Source organism: Anastrepha obliqua, chromosome 5 (assembly GCF_027943255.1).
Source record: "Anastrepha obliqua isolate idAnaObli1 chromosome 5, idAnaObli1_1.0, whole genome shotgun sequence".
Taxonomy (NCBI): domain Eukaryota; kingdom Metazoa; phylum Arthropoda; class Insecta; order Diptera; family Tephritidae; genus Anastrepha; species Anastrepha obliqua.
The window spans coordinates 41575712-41597510 of record NC_072896.1 but is presented as its reverse complement, the minus strand read 5'-3'; the positions used below and the strand labels follow the sequence as shown (position 1 = coordinate 41597510).

Here is a 21799-nt window from a genome sequence, read left to right as displayed (position 1 = left end):
TCACAATCCATAGATTCGATTGGACTTTCACGCAAGATATTCTCGTAGGTGTGTTGGAGAATGTCGCCTCGATTTTTTAAGAAATTTGCAGTGCCCACTGGGCTTTCAATGGTGCCGTTCCATTGACGCAGAAGCCAGTTGGAAGCTTGTTGGCCGAGCACGTTGTTATCGCCTTCGTAGGTGACACTCGGATCGTGATCGTTGCGCAGATCGCCCAGCTTGGAGGCTTTCAAATAGCCATGACCTCCACAAGCTTCTCGCGCTTCCTGAATTGCATCTCTCGCTGTCCATGTCATCAGTGGTTTCGAAGAGGAAATAACAGCGTGAATTTCCGAAACAATTTGGGTCTGTAATTTGGAGAATAGTTCATTAAACCAAATGCTTAAGTCGTAGGTACTATATATAATCGTATGAAAGAAATAAAACCAAATGTAATTAAATTCATGAAATAAAGCCAAACAAAAAACGTCTAAGCCAGAAAAGGTGCAGCACGGACCCATTTCGTTACCTAAAGTTGTATGACCCACTTCCACAAGCTACTTAGTTGCGCATGAAGACTAAGCAAGTCCAAATCAGCCTAACTAATTTAGCTTAGATTGAAGCGGTTGTACTCTGTGACACACTTAGGCTCATAATCCATTGTGATGCCGCGGGTGAAATATGTGCTTATCTCTCCTAAAACCAGTGTGTAATTTTCAAAAATTAAGATCCCTGATTTCCGCAAGAACTGACATCTTCCTATTCAATAGAAAATTGTCCATCTAAAATAGTAAAAATATGCCTGGATATAGCAGAAAATGTCACAGATAGTGCGAGATCACCCCTTCCTCATCTAACTAATCTAAGGAAAACTCTACATCAAAATCAAGGCTTATTCAATATCGCGTAGCCATAAAGTTATACTCGATTTCCTAAAAAAAATGAGTAATTCAGAGTTTTGTAAAATGATTTTTGTTAATAAAACAAAACGTTTTACGAAAATGACTTCATACTTGTAATTAATCCTTATATACACCCTCTATTGCGTGTTTGGCCGAGCTCCACGTCCAATTTGTGGGATGCGTCTTGATATTGTTGTACAAATGGAGGGACCTATAATTTTAAGCCGAATCCAAACAGCAGATGGTTTATTACGAGAAACTCTGTCATGGCAGAAATACAGTCGGTGGTTAGCCTTTGCCTTCCGAGTGACGACTGCTATTTGAAAAAACTTTTTCTATCATTTGGTGTTTCATGCAAGGAGCTTCGAAGCTGTGCACTTTCAAACGGTAGTAACGCGCCAACCCATTCGGCTACGGCGAATTCAATTTATATTGGAAATGTAACCGAAAAAGTATTCTAAACAGCAAAATTAGTTCACAATTAAATTAATTATATTTATTGAATAGTGCAAGTAAAGAACAAAATGGACTTAGATGTAAAGCACTAAAGAAAACGTTAATGAAACATTGCATTGCAAGCCAAAGCTAGACTTGCCCGTTCTAAGCAAAAATTTGTTTACCCTCAACTTAAATGATACAGTGAATGATGAAAATTAAAGGGTTATTAAAGGCCTAGTTAATGAAATGTTCAACTTACCAACAACTCAAATCCGTTTGAATCCTTCTGCGACCTTTCAATAATTTCGAGGTAAATATCGGTCAACTCCGCCACAGCAACTTTCAGTACACCAGCAGCCGCAAGATAGGGGAATATTCGCCATTGCTAAATTGTCATAAATTAATTTTGAAATTTTAATAAGGAAATATATTTTAGAGATACATACAGGTACATAGCGAGTATTCTTATTAAACGTATAGAAAATAGAGGATAGAATAGAGACAGAGACAGAGACAGAGATAGCTAGTTCTGTGAGAATTTTCCAGCTTCTCATTCTCATAACATTGGAACACAAAATTCTAGCAAAGGCAGTGCACTTGCAGAGAAAATTCTCTGTGCTATCCGGATCCTCTAAGCAAGACATATAAATCGGGTCCTCAATGATTCCAATGGTGGTGTCTATTGTGTTCTCTAATAATACCGATCATAAACCGAACGTCTTTTCTACCTAGACTTAGAGGAAAGTTCCACCATTTTCTGTTCGGATTTGTCACAAAATACTTTGCAGCTCTGCAGCTTTCTAGACAGGACCATCGCTCTTTATGTAAATTGCATACATATCGCTGATCCAATTCTTGTTTCTTGTAGAACTGATTCCTATTATTGGCTGTGCTCAGAGCCATAAATCCATCGAAGAAGAGTTCTCTTGAATGCTCCCTGAAAATGCTTCTTTTTTTTGACATTGTGTGCGTTCCGGCAAAAAAGCAGACCTTTAATGTGTAGATTTTTTTCGTCCAACAAGGGTGCCAACTGTTATCAAGATCTATTCTAGGCTTGAAATGAAGGCTTATATTTTTGGTGGTATTTATGCCGGTTCCTAATTAGAAAAAGTCCCTCGCAACATCAAAGTTATAGCTACTTGTAGCGACGTGACATAGGCTTATTATTAGGAGATCATTTTTTATCCTCGCTTGAGACTAGTACAACTCCTCTTGATTCCTACTCTCTACTGAAGAAAGCCGTTCTGGTGCATAGTACGAACGTTTTCTGATATCGAATTGAAAAATTCATACGAAAGTAAGTTAAACTATCTGAAGCTTCGCTTGGTTTCGTACCACTCAGAGAGGTTCTTATACAAGGAAGTTAGATTTACATGGTGGTTCTTATCAATATTGTTGGGACTTATGATCGCTGATGAGAGTTCATCATTTTGTATAGCCGCAAACATTCCTCAGAAATACCAAGCTTAGACTGGGCATCGTATATTTAGTGACTTGACTTACGATGCACAGAATGCAGACGTGTGACCAACATCAGACTGTTAACCGACTCTCAGCAATTTTGTAGGAATCGGCTCTTTGCTTATGGCAGCTGTTTGTTTACAAAAAAAAAACTGAAATCGTGTTGGTGAAATGAAGAAAAAATCAACACAACCTCCGCAAATGTTACTTCGTTACCGTCTGAACAACTGCTGATTGGACGAGTGAATACGTGTGAAATGAGCGGACCCAATTTGCTGCCGAGTCCCCGGTGAAGTAGCAACCGCAATTATTCTCACAATTTTGCTTCGGATGGCGAAACCTGATACTCTATCATGCTTCGAATTTAATTTTTTTGTCCAGGGTATCTTCCAGGATTTCAAGTACGGTGAATGTTAGTCTATGGTGGATTTGCCTGGCCTAAACGAAATGGCTAATTAATTATGATAGTTAATTGCGGGTTTCAGTTCCTCAGCTTTCGTAATAAGACTTTATAAGCGGTGTAGATAGACTCTCTCGATAATTACAGCATATATTCATTTCCCAAGCAAAGCGTACATAGTCATCTGTCTGCATCTCTGGTTTTTCAACTCTTCAACTCCGACTTCATTAAATATAATTCCCACAGACTCGCTCCCTTTTAAAGTTTATAAATCATGGAAATTTACCGTGGAATCATATTTAGGGAAGGGGCTTATTTTGGGCTTATCGCGTAGGTGAATAACGCAATTTCTGTATATTTGGAATGAAAACTATTCTCCCGAGGCTTGCAAATGTAGATCAAAGATCCAATGGCATCTAAGAAAGGTCATTAGGTCATTTTTTACTGTGGTTTCATGCCAGGGGCATTATTGGTGAAAACTTCTTTAAAACTGAAGATGGAAGCAACATTTTCAACGCGTTATTGGGACAAAGTTTTTATAACCGAATCATTTCAAGGAATGTATGTATGTGTGACTTCTTAGGTCATTTAAATTGAATTGTCGTACCGATCCCAGATATTGAAAATATCTTCCATTCTTTTGAGTTTTATTTGTAAAAATGCACTTATGTATCTTGAAAACCCACCCGTTATATACCTTTGCATGTCTGTACTCACTTGAAGCTGATATTCTATGATCGCCACTTCTGGTCCGTCTTTTTCAGGCCCAAACTGTTTTCTCAGTGCGGCATATCGCACTGCAATCACGGCTGCGCTTGCAAGCGTATTCGCTGATTCCTGCATGATTCCAATACGACCCGCAGAAAAGGATTCCAAGGCAGCACCCAGCACTTTACCGGGCTCAGAAAAAACGCTTTCGTACACTCCCTCAGGTGTCACATCACCAGTGCGGTTGAGCAGATTTTCGCGTGGTATGCGGTAATTCGAAAACATTACAAAACCATTATCTATGCCATTTAGACCAATCTTTTCGCCAATATCTCCAACCAACACGCCTGGATATGCTTGCAGAGTATTCGGGTCGCGTATTGGAATCAAAAAGCCGTGCAGTCCATGGTTTTCACCATCCGCCGTATATAAATTGGCAAACGTCATGGCGATGGTTGCTGTTTTGCCCAAATTACCAACCCAGCATTTCGCCGCCTCAAAGTCTGGTGTATTGATAATGAATTCCTGTGTGCTGGGATCGTATGTAGCAGTTGTGCGTATGTTTTTCGTATTACTACCATGCGCCAACTCGGTAATAGCCAAACATGTTATCAGCTCACGATTCCAAGCCGCATCGTAATACTTCTTATGGCGTTCGGTACCCATAGCGCGCATTGCATTGTTGAAGAGTCCTACACCCAAGGCGATTTTTACCGACAAACTCGGACAGTATGTGTGTAAAGCCTCATTTATGCTCATCAAATATTTGGTCTTCTCACCGAAACTCTTCTGTTCGATCTCTTTCGGGATGAGATCTAGATGTGGCATGCGATTTACTTGCATAGCACAGAGGTGCTTCTGCTCATCGGCAGGCAGTGTAGTCTTGGGCTTCGAAAAAAGTGGATCGCTCTCTAGGATTTTCCATACTTTATACTGCAGAATGAAAATTCATAATTTCGTTTTTAATATTGCCAGCAATTAAATAAAAAATATTACCAACCTTTATCCGCAAATCCTGTTCTCTTTCAAATATCAATTTAAGCTGCTTCCAATCGAATTTGGCGCGATTGCGATATCTACACAGCGGTCCTTTTGGAAGATCCGGTATGAATGAAGTATCCGGGATCTGGCTCATATCGCCGGCTTTTGGAACTGAAATGAACAACTCTATGTAATGCGCATTTTATCAAAGTTAAAAGGCAACCAACTAGTATACTGAAGAGGAGACAAGTCGTGGCGGGAGAAAATGTAAGTAAAGTAGTAATCGTGTGACTTTTGTGCGTGTGCATACATGCACTTACATGCTTGCATATGCACATACATACGAACCCATGTGCGTGGGAGTGCAGTGTGTATGAAATGCGAAACCATTGGCAGACTTAGAAGTGCTATAAATCGATGGAATTTAAGGCTGAGGTAAACAAACTCTATTTAAATACAAGCAATGGAAAATAGCAATTTTGAAGTTTGCGTGTGAAATTAAAAACCAACTAAAATGCTATCATACAAGGTATCTGGTATATACAGTTTATACGGCAGAGTTAAAGTCCACCTTGATTCTCAGGTACTTTATCACGCCACATTTTGGTGAGGCATCAACAGCAATTCTTACATAAAAACTTTTTTGGTTTGTGCATATGAAAGTGGAGTAAGTCCATTTTTACAAAAAATAAGTTAATGATAAAAATGAATATAATTTACTATGAACTTTCTATATATAAACTTTTCCAAAAACAAAAAATGTTAAAATTTTCATTGTTTCCATCATTACAAATGATCGTAGTTATTGAAGCTATAAAAATAATTACTTTGAAAGGTGTGTAATTTCAATAGTGCATTTTTATATGTGTGGCAACATTGTAAATGACATAAACATTTTTACAGTTTCCCGGAGTTTCGAAAATGTAACAACGCGATATAACCTACAGCGATATATGCACTGGCCAAAATAGAAATTTGAAATTGGCTTAAAGTTCTTCAGTTCCCCAAGAAAGGCGTAAAAATTATCGACCATAAATTTTGGAAGTATCAAGAGAACTATAAGAAAAAAATATATATTGCTTTGTCATTAAACAATGTCGAAAATATAAAAAGTTTATTTTGCATGAAATGAAATAAGCTGATTTTGTTTCTACAAAACCAAGGCACATTCATTAATGGTGCTGGCACTAGACCAACAACAATATTTTGTACCTTTGATTGTCAAAGAAATGTGTAGGCAAAGTAGAAAACAAAGAATGAATTCGCCTTGTTTCACTCTGAGCTGACAGCTACATGGACATGACGAAAGAAAAAAATAAATCAGCTGATTTACCGATACCACCTCTAATAAATTCGCTTTGTGCAAAGCCCTAAGAAGATGCGATTCTAAAAAACGAAAAAAAATAGCGGTGAAGAAGTGAATTAGTTGAAGACATGTGGGCTAGGGTTATATATATATAATTGGCGCGTACGCCATTTCTGAGTGTTTGGCCGAGCTCCTCCTCCTATTTGTGGTGTGCGTCTTGATGTTGTTTCACAAATGGAGGGTCCTACAGTTTCAAGCCGACTCCGAACGGCAGATATTTTTTATGAGGAGCTTTTTCATGGCAGAAATATACTCGGAGGTTTGCCATTGCCTGCCGAGAAAAAAATGTTTTTCTTAATTTTAGTGTTTCACCGAGATTCGAACCTACGTTCTCTCTGAGAATTCCGAATGGTAGTCACGCACCAACCCATTCGGCTACGGTGGGCTAGGGTTAGGTTAGGTTAAATTGGTTGCCCAAAGAGTGGGCACACTTGCACGAAGAAATCAAAGTCATCCTTTGTGATTCGATTGCGAAGGAAGTAAGATAGCGGAATACCGATAGGCGATAGGAGAGAGAGGAGGCGGTACGGGGGAAGGAGGTGAGGTTGAGTATACATGTGTGGATTACGAACGATTGTGCTAAACGCTTTATACTGCTGATGAAGTTCATCAGATTTTTGATATCAAGGCCTTCTTTATCAGAAGGCGGAGCAAAGAGTCAGAGCCAAGATGTCTAAATCTTAGTCCAGCGAGGGCAGGGCAGCTATAAAGAAGACGCTAAGATAAGATGATTCCATCTCATCCTCCATACAACTGACGAAAAAATGATTCAAAATAATTCCACATCTCACAACATGCATACCTCGCCTCGCTCACGCATTCACGAAATTCGAGAACTGAGATATTGTCAACATCAGAAGATCCCTCGAACGCTCTCTTTTCGCTGGGAAATTACCTCACAGGTACCTTGTCTGCCAGCTCATCTGCCTTGTGTCAAAAAATTCGGATGCAATCGAAAGTTAAGCCAGGTATTCCCTGACTAGTTTCGAATGCACCATCATTGCGTCGAGGGACCTAATTACCGCAATGGTATCGGATTAAATATTTACTTTCTTGACAGTTAATACTCAGATGAGTAGCCAATCAGCCTCTCTGAAAGTATTCAATGCGGTACCAACTGGCGGTAGCAGAGGAAGAGGAAGGTCTCATCTACGTTGGAAAGATCAGGTGGATAAGGACTTTGGTGTTTCCAACTGGCGCCGGTTAGCACGAGAAAGAAACGGCTAGCGCGCCGAAATCGCTTAAGCGGTTATCGCGTCCATCAAGAAGAAGAAGAGTTTAAATAATTTTGATTGAAGAGTAAATGATGCAATAGAGCCTTTTTATTTTATTATAATTTATTTTTTTTATTTTATTGTTGAACTGAAACATTATTGAATCTAATGTAAAAACATGTATCCATATTTTTTAAAGGGTTCAAATGTAAGGCCTTAAATATCGCCTTATAAAATAAAATACACTTACAGCAGTTTCAAAGAAAAAGGCTCATATACTAAAGTATGTATAGATTTTATACAGTGTTGGACATTTGGCCGAGCATTTCCTACAATTTGTGATGACCCACTATACTCGTACCTGTATTCTTAGGCATGAATAAAAAAATCAAGTTACTCCAAAGAAAAATTTCCGAAAATTTCAAAACAATACATCGTTCGACTCACAAATTTTTCATCAGCAATGCACAATATGGACTTTCTATAAAAATTCCCAAGGACTAATTAACTGTTTTCCCAATTTTTCTATAATATTTTTTTTTCTATTTTTGCTTGCCGCCACTGCAAGACATTGCATAATAATCAGATTTTTTATTGCATTATGAACAAACAAAAAGTAGTTTCTGAAAGTTTACTATAAGTAGAAATAATTTTTTTTTTTCGAAAAATAATGGGTGTTTTTTTAAGAACTCGAGAATTTACAATGATAATACAAAACAGGAACATTTTGAAGATAATTTCATGACATTTATTTTTTGAATATGATATCCGGCATATGCGCATCGCGTCTACGAATTAGATGGCCCATCAGATCAGTCCAATTGTTGGCTACTTTTTCCCATAAATCTGACCGTATGGCGTCAATGGTGACTTGAATATTGGCTTCTAATGCTTCAAAAGTAGCTGGTTTGTCGGCATAAACCAATGACTCAACATAGCTCCATAAAAAGTAATTCAGAGGCGTTAAATTCAGTGAACAGAACCACTTCTGGAAAGAAAATTGTCACCAAATTGATTTTGCAATAAATAGATTGTTAAGCGTTTTGTATGGCAAGGTGCGCAGTCTTGTTGGAATCAAATGCCGTTGATCTTTAACTGATTAATTTTTGGAATCGAAAATTCGGTCAGCACGGTTCGATAGTGCTTGCTATTCGCGGTAACGGCACCTCCTCCCTCATTTCGAAAGAAATAAGAACAGATGATGTCAGCAGTGCTCTATGAACTTTGCAAGCAGATTTTTTTTTTAAGTAAATTTCCACATTTTGGAGGCAATGTTCTGGCGGTAAACAATTCATGATGACTTACCAAACTTTGCTAAACATAAATGTCAACACAGTTTGCCATTTCAGCTGTCAAACCATAGCTATCGATATCGATATTTCTAATCGTCTCCTTCTTGATTGGCGCTTACGCCGATAGTTCGCATGCAGCCAAAAATACACCCGATATAAGATAAAGGAGAGTGAAGGTATGGAACACAACATTCGATAGATGGCCGCTTGCTTTGCAACCTTTGTTTGGAACCAAAATCGGATAACATATTTACACAGTTTCTGCTTAATTCTGGTATCTTGTTTTTCAGTCCAAAATTTTTTTTTGTGGGTTATTGGTATATTTAAAAAAATAAATCTTGGTGATAATTAAATTACCACTCATTTAGCTTCTCAGTAAATATTCTTTGTTTAAGAAGCAACAATCAAAATACTATGCACCCCGACATTATTATATTTGTAAAGGTACCAGGTATTGACAAGTTTTAACTACTTACTACTTATTTTTAAATTTGTAGTATTTTTTTATAAAGATATAGTTCATTCTAGAACAAAGACCATAATAATCAAAGTTTGGAAAAAGTTTACAAAAATTGGACAAATTTTCATCAAAGTTTCAACATTTTTAATCAGAATTAAAAAAAAAAAAGTTGTATGACCCATTAAATTTTAGTACAACAAAATGCAAGTTTGAAGGCGCTCAAAACTTTCATTGACTTTTCAAAATTGTTTCCCCTGAAGATGGTGCGCATTTGCATTAACGAACGTAGGACATTTCTTTTTTGTTTTTTTCATAAATTTTGAAAAAGGTATAAAACTTGGATTATTATGTTCTTCGTTAATGAATTATGTTTCTATAAAGAAACAAATTAAATTATTGTGGAGCTAAAAAAATACCCGATGCTTTACAATCTCTTCTGATTACTTTCCCTACCGCTTCCGACGGTTGCCTTAAAAGAATCATGGTGCTCACACTCACCAACGTAAACGTACGCCCACATCAGCTGACACGATGACACGACGATCTACGATACTACGGAACGGAACGGTGGTGAGAATTGATTTACATGGGAATATCATTAGTTTCAACATGTCAGCTGATACGGGCGTACATTTACTTTGATGAGTGTGAGCCCCATTAATTTTTTATTGCAATGGGGCTGGCAGACGAAAATAAATACAATACAACAGTCATTGTTGACTTAGGCATTTCCAAGCAATCAAATGTCAACAATAGGATACTTAACGAGCCACATCTCTACTTACACATGTATGTATATATTTGCACCTGCATATATGTATGCATTTTCATTCTTATGGATTTTTGTAATCCGAGTTTGTTCAATCTGCGTATTTGTTGTCATAGCACAACTCGGAATAAACAAATATTTATGTTAATATACACACATACATATGTATGTATATTTATTATCCAAATACGGTATGTCGTTACACAAATATTGACTCTGAAAAACGATATTAGTAAAAGAAGTCATTCAAGAATTCCTGTGAATAGTTTTGCTTTATAAAAATGCAGTATAAAAGTTATAGATATGCATGGAAAAGACTTATTTAACGACTATTTCATTCAGTCGTTAATGAATGACTTTTGTTTCCGTATTTGCTCACGAATGTATTGTACGAGCTTATCTATCTACTTATTTATATAGACAGAAAAATATTAGTTTTGGTGCAGTGAAGGCCCGGGAGCAAAATATCACATAGCAAATATACACCAGCTTTGTAAAGGGTGATCAGATTGGAGGCATTTTTTCCAATAGGGTTTTTTGGACAGATCACGCGTGACTACTGCCGAACTAAACACATTTTTTTTTTTTTCAGTATTAATTGATATTTCATGATAGAAAGACTTACGCCTCAAAGACGACGCTCTGTGAAAAGTGTTCATTGCGCGCTCAGGCCAACTTATGGTGTACATAACCGTCGTACGTTTTTGGCTTAATGGCCATTACATACACCGTTAGGTGCGGCCTACGGGCTGGAGGAATCAGCTACCCATACTTCTTCATAGACGAGGCTGGCGCCAATGTAATAGTAAATGCCGAACACTAATACTATCGCGCCATGATAAACGACTTTTTGAAGCCCTTGATATCCACAACATTCAGCGCCAACAAGACGGTGCTACTTGCCATTACAGCCCGTGAAACAATGGATTTACTGCGTCGTCGTTTCGGTGAGCAAATTATCTCTCGTCCCGGACCAGTAGATTGTCCACCAAGATCATGTAATATCAGACTTTTGGACTTTTATTTGTGGGGGTATGTAAAGTTAGAGTCATTGGAAGCCAACATTACTAAAGTTATTCCCGAGATCCCGACCGAAGTCCTCCAGCTAGTCATTAAAAATCAGTGTTTACGGATGTCCGAATTACAGCGCAGTTGAGACCAACATTTGAAAGGGATTATCTTTAAAAACTAAATGTTATGAATAGTTCTACACAAAAATAATAAAGATTGCCCAATCAATTTGAGTTTTCGTTGTTTTATTTCATTTTAAAAACCGACACCTCCAAATTGATCCCCCTTTACATAGAAATAACGGACTTTCACACAATATCATATAATTATGATTACTTTTACTGGACGACCTAATAAAACTGTTATTTTTGCAAAAATATATTCTTCTATTTCCGTATTATCAAAGAAATAACGCAAATTACACAGAAATTCAATATCTACAATTATAAGGAGTAAAAAAATCGGAAGATATTCACATTTTGAACTGCGCATTTTTAGCGATCTACATATACCAGCCACCCTATCGCGCGATCTAACCCCTATGTGCTTTTTTTGGGTGAAGGTATCTTACAAGAAAAGTCTATGAAACAAGCCCAGCGACCATCTCAGCACTAAAAGAAAATAGCGTTCTTGAGGTGAGTTAGGTTAGATTATAGTGGTAGTCGTTCCGTACGATTGTGATACCACTGTGCGACACGGGGACCTTATTTATTTTTCTTCATGAAACCATTTTTTGGCTTTCATGAATCGCAGGATTTATGCCAATCGCATGTCAGACAGTTCCGTAAAAGAATTAAAAAGTATCTGCCTAGAAATCCTGCTCTAATTTCACCTACAGCTGGACAATTTCAAAGGAAGTGCTCAACTTTTTCTTCCTCTTCGTCTGCTTTACAGTTTCTACAACATTCATCAGAGAAAACTCCTAGTCTGAAGGAATGCCTACCAAATAACTAAAGACGGGTTATGCAAGCCACAATCTTCGAGACCTCTCTTAGCAGCTTCTTTGTCCTTTTCTTATTTATTTGCGGCCATAGTAGCCTAGCAGTTACGCAGGGTTTGTGAGGCAAATGGCATCACTTCTCCAACGAGTGGCACGGCGTACGAAGGCCAGGTTCCAAAATTGTATCCGCAGTAACGTCAAGATTTAGAGAGAATCATGTTAAAAAAAAAATCCACACTTGTCTTCTTTGTACTCATTGGCTATTCTTTTTTAATTTAACTTTTAATTCCTAATTCTGCCACCGAATACCCTGTATATCTAAATTTTAGACGCCTGCAGCCAATGAAATATGTTGAATATTAGCAATTCTGATTATAAGCAAATTATTTGGATTGAAACCTTAAGTGCTTGTACGAGAACGCGTATGCGCACGTCAAAGATATTAAAAACTAATTATTTATATATAAAAAAAGCACAATTACATATTAGCTCGTAAAAATGTTTACTCTGCCTAGATAAGATTTGATTTTTATTGTTCGAAAAAGCGAAAGCCTGAAACTATCAAAGTTATGTACACAAGCATGTATGTATGTGCACGAGCCTATCCAGATACATATGTATATAAACATCCAAATTGAAAGTAAAATAATTTTTAATCTTTATTATGTTTGTAAAGCACAAATTCCAAATTGTAAATATTTATGGATATACTCGTGCCTATAATTGCTGCATGACAACGTATTTCAGTATTTACCCAGCAGTTTGCGCCACAGTGATTATCTGCCATCTCAACGCCAACCTAAGTTGATACTAGGTTATTCAATAAGTTTTGCGGTTCAATAAGAGAGCGCATTGCTACTAGTCTATTTTTTTTTTTTTTTGTTGTGTTGGTACATTCTTCATATGAACGTATGTAAAGTTTCATTTAGTACCGACCTGTCACTGTATTTTCGTGTACTGATTGAATTTTTATCAATTTTTAAGCACGGGCTCATTGTTAAGATAAATGACTTATGCCAATCATTTCGCTTACCTGATCATTGCAGTGTATTTCAGGCGGAAGTCACTGCCATAAAAGAGGGACTTAAAGAAATAAAAACGAGAGTATTATCCGCAAATGAAGTCTTCATTTACTCGGACAGTCAAGCAGCAATAAAAGCGCTGGAATCAAAAACGCACTCGTCAAAAACAGTTCTAGAATGTTTTAAACTACTAGATGACGTATCTAAGTGCTACAAGGTGCACCTTATCTGGATACCAGGCCACAGGAACATCGCAGAAAACTGTAAGGCGGATGAACTTGCAAGAACCGGTACAACGCTCGATCTCGAACCGGATAAGGCGCTGATACCCATGCCCATAGCCACTTTTAAATTACTTATAGACAGGGAAACCATCAAAAAGGTAAATACAAGCTGGCAAAACCTCACAACATGCGAACTAAGCAGACAGACATGGCCAAACTGGAACAGCGGTCGATCGAAGATCTTGCTAAGATTCAACAGAGGATCTATAAGAAAAATGATAGGTGTTTTAACTGGTCATTGTTTAATAGGCAGCCACGCTAGAAGGTTAGGACTCTCTTACTTCGATTTCTGTAGAGGCTGTCTTAATACAGAAGAAGAGGAAACAGTCAGACACCTTTTATCTGAGTGTGAAAGCCTAGCTATGAGAAGGCTGCGCACTCTCGATACAGCATTTCTAACCGATGTAGCGGACGTAGCCCATCTAAAACTAACGAAGCTCTGCTCGTTTATTAAAGCAACCGGATGGTTTGAAAAGGAACACGTAGAGTAAGGATAAGCTCCAGTGGTATCACAATGGACCTGCCGAAGGTCTAAGTGTGTCTTACGACAACCACCTTACCTACCTACCTACCTAAGCAATTGAAATTTATGAACGAATTTTGAAAGTATATAAGGACTTTTTGCTATCTATTAGTACAATAGAAAGATGGGTTGCTGAATTTAAACGTGGTCGTACAAGCCTTGAAGACGATCCACGTCAAGAAAGAAATCAGAAATCGTGGAAAAAAACATGAAAACTCGTCGAGTGACTGCAAGAGACTTAGTATAAACCCTAGGTATATCATTGGGTAGAGTAAGCAATATTTTTACTGAAGTAAAGCTGTGAGTAAAAAGGGTGCCGCTTTCGCTAACAATGGGACAACAACACATTCGAATGCGACTTTCTCATCAACATTTAGAGCATTTTTGAAAGGATAAAATGGATTTTGTGCATCGATTCATACCTATAGGTGAGGCTTGGGTCTAATACCATGCTTTTAAATAAAATCAAGAAGCTAAAGGATGGTGCGAACTTGGTTGTTAGGCTACGAAACGAGTTCGAGCCCAAAAATCGGTCAAGAAGGTGTTAGCATCAGTTTTTTGCGATGCGAAAGGAATTTTGTTCGAGGATTACTTGCAAGTTGGTGAAGCAATAAATTCTGAATATTAGACCAGCTGAATAAAAAAAATTATGAAAAAATACCCAATTTGCAAACAAAGAAAAAATTAATTTTCATCAAGACAACGCACCGTACCACAAGAGCATTTTGACAATGGCTAAAATCCATTAATTACAGCTCGTATTGTTGGAGCATCCGCCGTATTCACCAGATTTGGCCCCTAGCGACTTTCAACTGTTTCCAGACCTAAAAAAATGCATGCATGGAATGCGTTTCTCATCAAATGATGAGGTCATAACAGCTGTGGAAGCGTATTTTGCAGCCCTTCTAGATTCTCACTTCGGAAATCGAATCTCATTGGAATAAGTGCATTGATGTTCAGGAAGGCTATACTGAATAATAAAATGCATTTCAAACCATAAAGTTGTGTTTTTCTTATCGAACGCAAAATTTATTGAACAACCTAGTAGATCTCAAGAAATTTTTCTTTCTAGTCTTAGTCTGCTTAGTCTTAATATTATCCAAATCAACACCTTATTTAATATTATTACTAACTATTCTTAGGAGATTTCGCACAGCGACCTGAAAGATCAGTTGTGTCCCCTTCTCTCTTCATCTGTCTTTCTGGTAAAATATGTTCGGTGTTTGTGGTTCTGAGCGCATTGCCCGCACATGTTTGGCGGCTTCATTTTCCTCCCTACAGAAGCTGCAAGTACCATTAGATTAGATATATAATATATATATATATATAATATAATATAATATATATATATATAATATAATATATATATATAATTGGCGTGTACACCCTTTTTGGGTGTTTGCCCGAACTCCGTCTTCTTTTTGTGGCATACGTCTCTATGTTTTTCGACAAATGGAGGGACCTACAGTTTTAAACCGACCGAGGGACGACCGCTATTAGAAGAACCTATTTCTTCATTTTGGCGCTTCACCAAGATTCGAACCTACGTTCTCTCTGAATTCCGAATGGTATTCACGTACCAACAAATTCTACTACGGCGGCCATTTCCAAGTTATTAAGATGATAATTAGAATGTTAGAACTCTTGATATGATTCTAAAATTATTTTCTTTAGTTTCATATAATCGGTTTAGGTTAAATCTACCTATTTTTGATTTTTAATGCGATAAATCCGGTCAATTGCCCCAGTGCGATCTTCTTTGTCTTTCCTCTACTTCCTGAAAAAGAGCGGAAGTTACCCTTTGCTAGGCCACAAGATGGTGCTGGATTTAGCCCCTTTCCTCGCTAATTTAACTCGCGTCTCATTCTCAATAATTCCTATGTGCCCTGGAGCCCATAGGATAAGTACCTGTTTGTTTTGGCTTAAGATATTCAGCTCAACTGGAAAGATTTGAAAACCTTGATTGCTACCTGGTTATCAGTACAGATAGCTATGCTTCTGTTGCTCTAGTTGCTTTCTAGATTAAAGAGCGCGCCTCTTTCTATTGCGTAAACTTTCACTTGAAATATATTTGCATTCTTATATAGAGCTTCAGAGTTTGTTTTATCCAACGCGCAGACACTTGCCTATGCACCTTCCTCAATAAGTTATCCGTCCATGTACCATATTACCATGCTCTGGTTTATATTTTAGGTTTTAGATATCCCTACTCCAGTATTTTTTTTGTCCAGTTCAGTTTTGAAGCGTTTGAAAAAACTTAACATCCGCAGCATCATGTCTCGTGGCATAGAGAGCTCAGGCGTTAGTTCAGCAAGACTGTCAAACTTCTGTGATTTTTATGAACGCCTGAGTCAATGGTAGCTTTAGTTGTTCTTAGGAAAGCCCTCTTCGCTTGGGATTGGATATGAATGTGAAAAGGTGAGTGAGTTCTAGAAGAACCTCCACTGATGGCGTGATCATATACGCCTGACTTCTGTTATGCATAAACACGCAATTCTTTGTTACCTTTAGTGTGTTTATTACTTATATTATTTGCACCGTATTGTGACAAATCAAATTCCTTGAAAAACCCCCGATAAATATGCATACGTACATATACGTCTACGTATGTGCTTTCTAATCTGTTCACCAACCACCTATGACACATACCTTTTCTGACTTTTTAATCGTTATCAGAATCTACATACAGCCATAGATATTATGAACTAATTACATAATTATTAATTTATTGACATTCAAATATTATGTGGGCTTGTGGGCTTATGAATTATGATTTCAAGATAATATTTTATATGTTTGTGTCTGCACAGGTATAATTTTCCCATGGTTTAACACTAGTTTAAACGACAAATTAACCTGAATAAGAAATTATTTCTAAGCCAATTTTGGATCGCCAAGCCTAAGATCGGATGAAAAATAGAAAGAAAAGGTGGCTACAACAATTAGTAGAAATAGTCAATTTCTAACTTTCAGGGACAAAAATGCGCTTTAAACAACAGGCAAATTTGATTGACTGAATGATTTGGCCACGACATACATATGTACATACATACTAATAATCACGTATGGGAACCATTAAAGGCCGTTTTTTCAGTGTATAGTTAGCGAGCTTCTGTCGTTAACTTCCGGTCAATTTCAATCAAAAGCTGCTGGTTACCTACTAATCAAAACAAAAACTGTCACCTGATAGCAGTGAAAATAATAAATAATACAGGGGTGGCCAAACTCCTTGATATCCGAGCCATTTTACAACATTTTGAAATTTTTCGTGAGCCGCATTTAAATACGTGTTTAAAAGGTATTTGGCATACGAAGGTATTACAATTTTTTACAGAAATTATATTCATTGAAAACATATAAATAAAAGTGCACATATCGAGTCGAATTTATTTCTTAAAAACTAAACACATTTATTTTACTTCTCTTGATAGTTCTTTAAGATTTAATGAATAATTGGTGGCAACGCTTCTCAGTAATTCCTCTTGAGAATTAGATTAGACTAGGTTAGATTTGTGGGGGGCTGGACAAGTCCAAGCACTCAGTCAGTAGACTACACCCGGATAGATATCAGTAGAAAGAATAGAGATAGGAAAGATAAAAGGTGGATGGTAAAAACAGATAAATTAGTTTGCGGTCACTCTTCCGCAAATCTCTTGGATTCATTGATAAATTTTAACAGATCCGGAAGAGGAAGAGTATGAACTTTGTCCATACCCAGTATATCGCAACCCAATATCCTAAGTCTGATTCTGGAAAATGCAGGACAGCTACAGAGAAAATGCTCTGCAGTGTCGTCATTCTCAAGACAGGATAGGCATATCGGTCTGTCTACGACCCCCATGGTAGCCATATGCTGACCACAGACGTTGTGCCCTGTGATTACACCCACCAATACTCTCAGGTCCATCCTGCTGAGTTTTAGGAGAAAGGTCGGGTAGACCTCATGAAGTCCTCAATCCATAGTTGAATCGATGCGGAATTGACACCTAGAAAGGGTTCAGGGCCTAGTGGCATACTTGCAAAGCCTTCATTAGCAAATTTAGCTAGCTCGTTCCCTGCAATACCACAATGTCCAGGCACCCAAATATGACTAACTTTGTTGTGTTTTGCAACACTTAGCAAGGGCTTTCAGTGCAGCTTGACTGTCACTACAAATTCCAATACTGTTGCCCCGCCACTTTTTCTCAATTAGCCAGTACGCCGCATTCAAGATGGCATAGACTTCCTTAAGGAATTTTTGAGGATGCTGGTTAGCTAATATTGAACGATGTTTGGATTTGACAAAGTTTAAAGTGGAATAAAATGATTCACATATGTATATGACAAGCAGCCTTTTTTAATTCAGGATAATTCGATTCTGGTAAAAATTCGAAATTTCAGTTATCTACGTCGACTTATATTTTACTTGAAGAGCTTGATCTCTATTAATTCTTATTCTCCAGAAGCTTTTTGGGTCATAATTATATTGGAAATGGAATTGAATTATGCTAGTTTCAAATGGATTCAGTAAAAATTCCAGAGAAAATGAAAAGCGAGCTCAGGTACATTTATCGAGAGCCACAAAATAACCCTTAAAAGAGCCGTATGTGGCTCGCGAGCCGCAGGCCGGCCCCCCTGATATATTATAATACTTTTTTTTATGGTTTTGAAAAATTTAGAAGAACTTTTTTTTGTAATAGAGCATTTGACCTGACTGCATTTGGTATATACTTATATCAAAGACTGTTTAGTAATTATAGCTAATTTTTGCAGAAAAACTGAAGTCGCTACAAGCATTTTTAATAATAAAGTGAAAAGCTTTTTTTAAAGATTTTATTTAAATGGTCTCTCTCTTATTCCCAATACGCTACTCCCGACATCTGTTTTCAAAAGCATTGGCATGTCTATCAGCCTCTGCTAACAAAAAATTAAAAATTTAAGATAAGTTGCATACAATTAATACAAGGGGCGCAATTTTTTTTTTATAACTTTTTTACGAAATAATTTTTTTTTTTTTTTACTTTTACGCGCACCATTGCTTGTCTGTTTGTATACTGCAGATGTCTTGTTCACAGGTGTGAAATTCGACTGACGTACGGCACAAATACTCGTATTACAAATTTTCCGATCATCATCAGCTGGCGCTACAGCTCTGTATGACATTTAGCCTGCTGCACAAAATATTCTATTTCCATTTGATCTGATCTATGGCTAACTCCTTCCAGTTGTTAACCTTGAGTTTCCTCATGTTATCTTCTTGTTCGTCAATCCGTCTTGATCTTGGTCTGCCTCTTGCTACCGCTGCAAATGTTTTAGCGTCAATTATTTTTCGTTGAGATCTTGTGGGGTTCGTTTTCATCGATGGATGGTAAGGCCGTCTTAGTCTTTGAGCTTTGATGAACCGTACAACATCTTACAAATTAGTTCATAAATCTTCCGCTAAGGTGATTAATTTTGTGCCAGCTTATATAAACGTGTATAATTTTCGTGTATTCATAATGCGTGTATGGGAATTTCTTTTTAAAATATTCCCAATTTTAATATTTGAAAAAAAAAGCAAAATAATGCATTTTCATGTTAAGAGACACAAATTACCTCATGGCTCACTTTGCCTGCAGGTGAACTCGATTTAACCAAAATTGGTAAACTGGTGTAATTCGTCATGCAGTAATGTATTTTTAGGATGCAAAACTTATAATACGCTAATAAATATAGATATACGTTCATGGGTAAAAACAGTAACAAATGGTATATTTATAAAAAAAAATATTTGCTTTCTTGACCTATCCAAATACCAAAGGATTTATGGTATACCCTTTGCATTTATGCAAGTGCCACCTATTTTGCTTAACGGACTTAACCAAAAAGCTTATCAAGTTGGCTACTAAAATAATTAATAAAATTATCGACGTAATAACATTACTCATTAACTTGGCAAAAGAAGCAAGCAAGTGTGATTCATAACTAATCAGTTCAGTTACAAACAAAAATTATCTATAAATAAACCATTCCGCGTAGACATTACTTTGAAACGAATTAAATATGGTAGTCTGCTACGATTTATAAGTTTTAATGATTATTTGTCGGTAGATAAGTTTGAAGTTGAACTCTAAAACATTTTGGAATTTTATAAAGTCGAAAAATTCGTGCTCATCGATTCTTTCCACTGTCTTTTTAAATAAAAAATTTGCAAGCACTTCCAGTGCTAATGCTAATGACCCGATTTACACGAAGAGACATCTGGAAGGGAAACATTTTGTTCAAGGGCGAAGGACGGTCGGGGAAGAGAGAAGGGATTTTGTCTCCCGTACTCGGCGACACGCTTTGCTCTTCTTATTCGTATTTCCAATATTAAAGCAATTTTTGACAGTTGCTTCATTCGTTTTCTTTTTTTGTGGAAGAAAGTTCTAAGTTATGTGTTGGTTTTCATACAAACGGAAGATAACAACGATGACAAACATCCGAACGCTGCTTGGGAAATGCACGATTATTTTTGCTAGTAAATTAGGTATAATTTAAAATAGTTATGGGACATGTTTATGTTGATTTCTAATTTTTCCCTGCATTTCTAGATACTCAAGTTAATTTAAGTTAATTATTTACATATGAAGTATTTTTAATTTAATTTTTTTTATTCAAGTATAAGAATTTATAAATATATTTCAATAAAAAAACAACAAATTATTTATTATTATTTAACCAGTTTGCATTTTTCATTCATATATTTAAGAAACTGTTGTCGAACGCTCTCTGCTTTACATGTAAGCGCGTGCTAGAATACATCCGAACCAGACGATGCTAAAGTATTAAATGTCAAAATGTCGCGGAAACATTTTTGCTCGTGTGTACGCGAATGAAACATCAAAAGAGAATTTCCAGTGTCTCCTTTCCAGATGTCTCCTCGTGTAAATCGGGTCAATCTGGTTGCCGACTTTTTCAAATCCTATTTTGTGTGTCATGACGATGTTCCTCATTTTGAATTTTCACTTGATATTAATTCTGTGTTTGATTTTGCCTCAATATCCATTTAAGGTGACGATATCTTTTTTGCTATATTTAAACTATAATATTCCTCTAAGACAGACGTTGAAGGTATATCCACCCTTTTGTTAAAAGGCTGCCATGCGCTAGTTGTGTCCCGAGAAATACTTTTCAAAGTGTCACTTCGCATGGTGAACAGATTTTAAAGGTGAGCTCTTTAGCATACCGTCATTCGACTCTAAGCGAATTTGAAAGAATTAGCTGATGGGCTGACGTCACTTGAGGTGTGTTTACAAAGAAACTGCCATTGTGTTGGTGATATACGAAAAAAATCAGCCAATGACACTTCGTTGCCATCTGAACAGCGACTGATTGGGGGAGTGTGTGAATACATGTGAAATGAGCGGCAGAATTCGGTTGCCGAGTACTCCTATGACATGGCAGCCGAAGTTGCTCACGCAATTTGGTTTTTCACCATAACTAATGGTCAAACTTGGTAAACCTATCATCCTTGGCCACTTCGCTGTAGTGAGCTTATTTATGCCTGGAAGGTTGCTTCAGCAACTCCCATTTACAAATATGGAAATAAGAGTGATGTATGTATGCAATTACAGGCCTACATATATCGAAATTCTTTCATATTTCTATTCGAATGCATGGTTAAGGATAAGATTTATTTCCCCTTTAAAAATTTATTCCGCTTTAACTATCCCGGTTTTTAGTGATTACAGTATCTCAGCATTTTTTCTGGATGCCAAGTCGACTACATCTACACGGATTTTTCCAAAGCATTCAATAAAGTCGACCGCCGTAGCTGAATAGTTTGGTTCGTGACTACCATTCGGAATTCAGAGAGAACGTAGGTTCGTATCTCGATGAAAGATCAAAATGTAGAAAAAGTGTTTTCTATTTTTGCCCTGAAAAAAATATCTGCCGTTCAGAGTCGGCTTGAAACAGTAGGTCCCTCCATTTGTAGAACAACATCAAGAGGCACACCACAAATAGGAGGAGGAGCTCGGCCAAACACCCAAAAAGAGTGTACGCGCCGTTTTATATAGACATATATATATATATATTCGATTAAGTCTC

At 37.1% G+C, this 21799-nt stretch overlaps 1 protein-coding gene across 2 annotated transcripts in view; it reads right to left on the bottom strand.

Moving 5' to 3' along the window:
• LOC129248025 (peroxisomal acyl-coenzyme A oxidase 3) overlaps positions 1–21799 on the bottom strand; it is a 38812-nt gene that overhangs the window by 1102 nt on the left and 15911 nt on the right. For both annotated transcript variants that reach the window (XM_054887432.1, XM_054887431.1), the window contains exons 2-5: positions 4889–5040; positions 3898–4821; positions 1579–1704; positions 5–347 (exon numbers count right to left, since the gene is read on the bottom strand). In XM_054887432.1, the coding sequence (XP_054743407.1) occupies positions 5–347; positions 1579–1704; positions 3898–4821; positions 4889–5023 (1528 nt within the window). In that variant the 5' untranslated portion in view covers positions 5024–5040. The remainder of the gene's footprint in view (positions 1–4; positions 348–1578; positions 1705–3897; positions 4822–4888; positions 5041–21799) is intronic.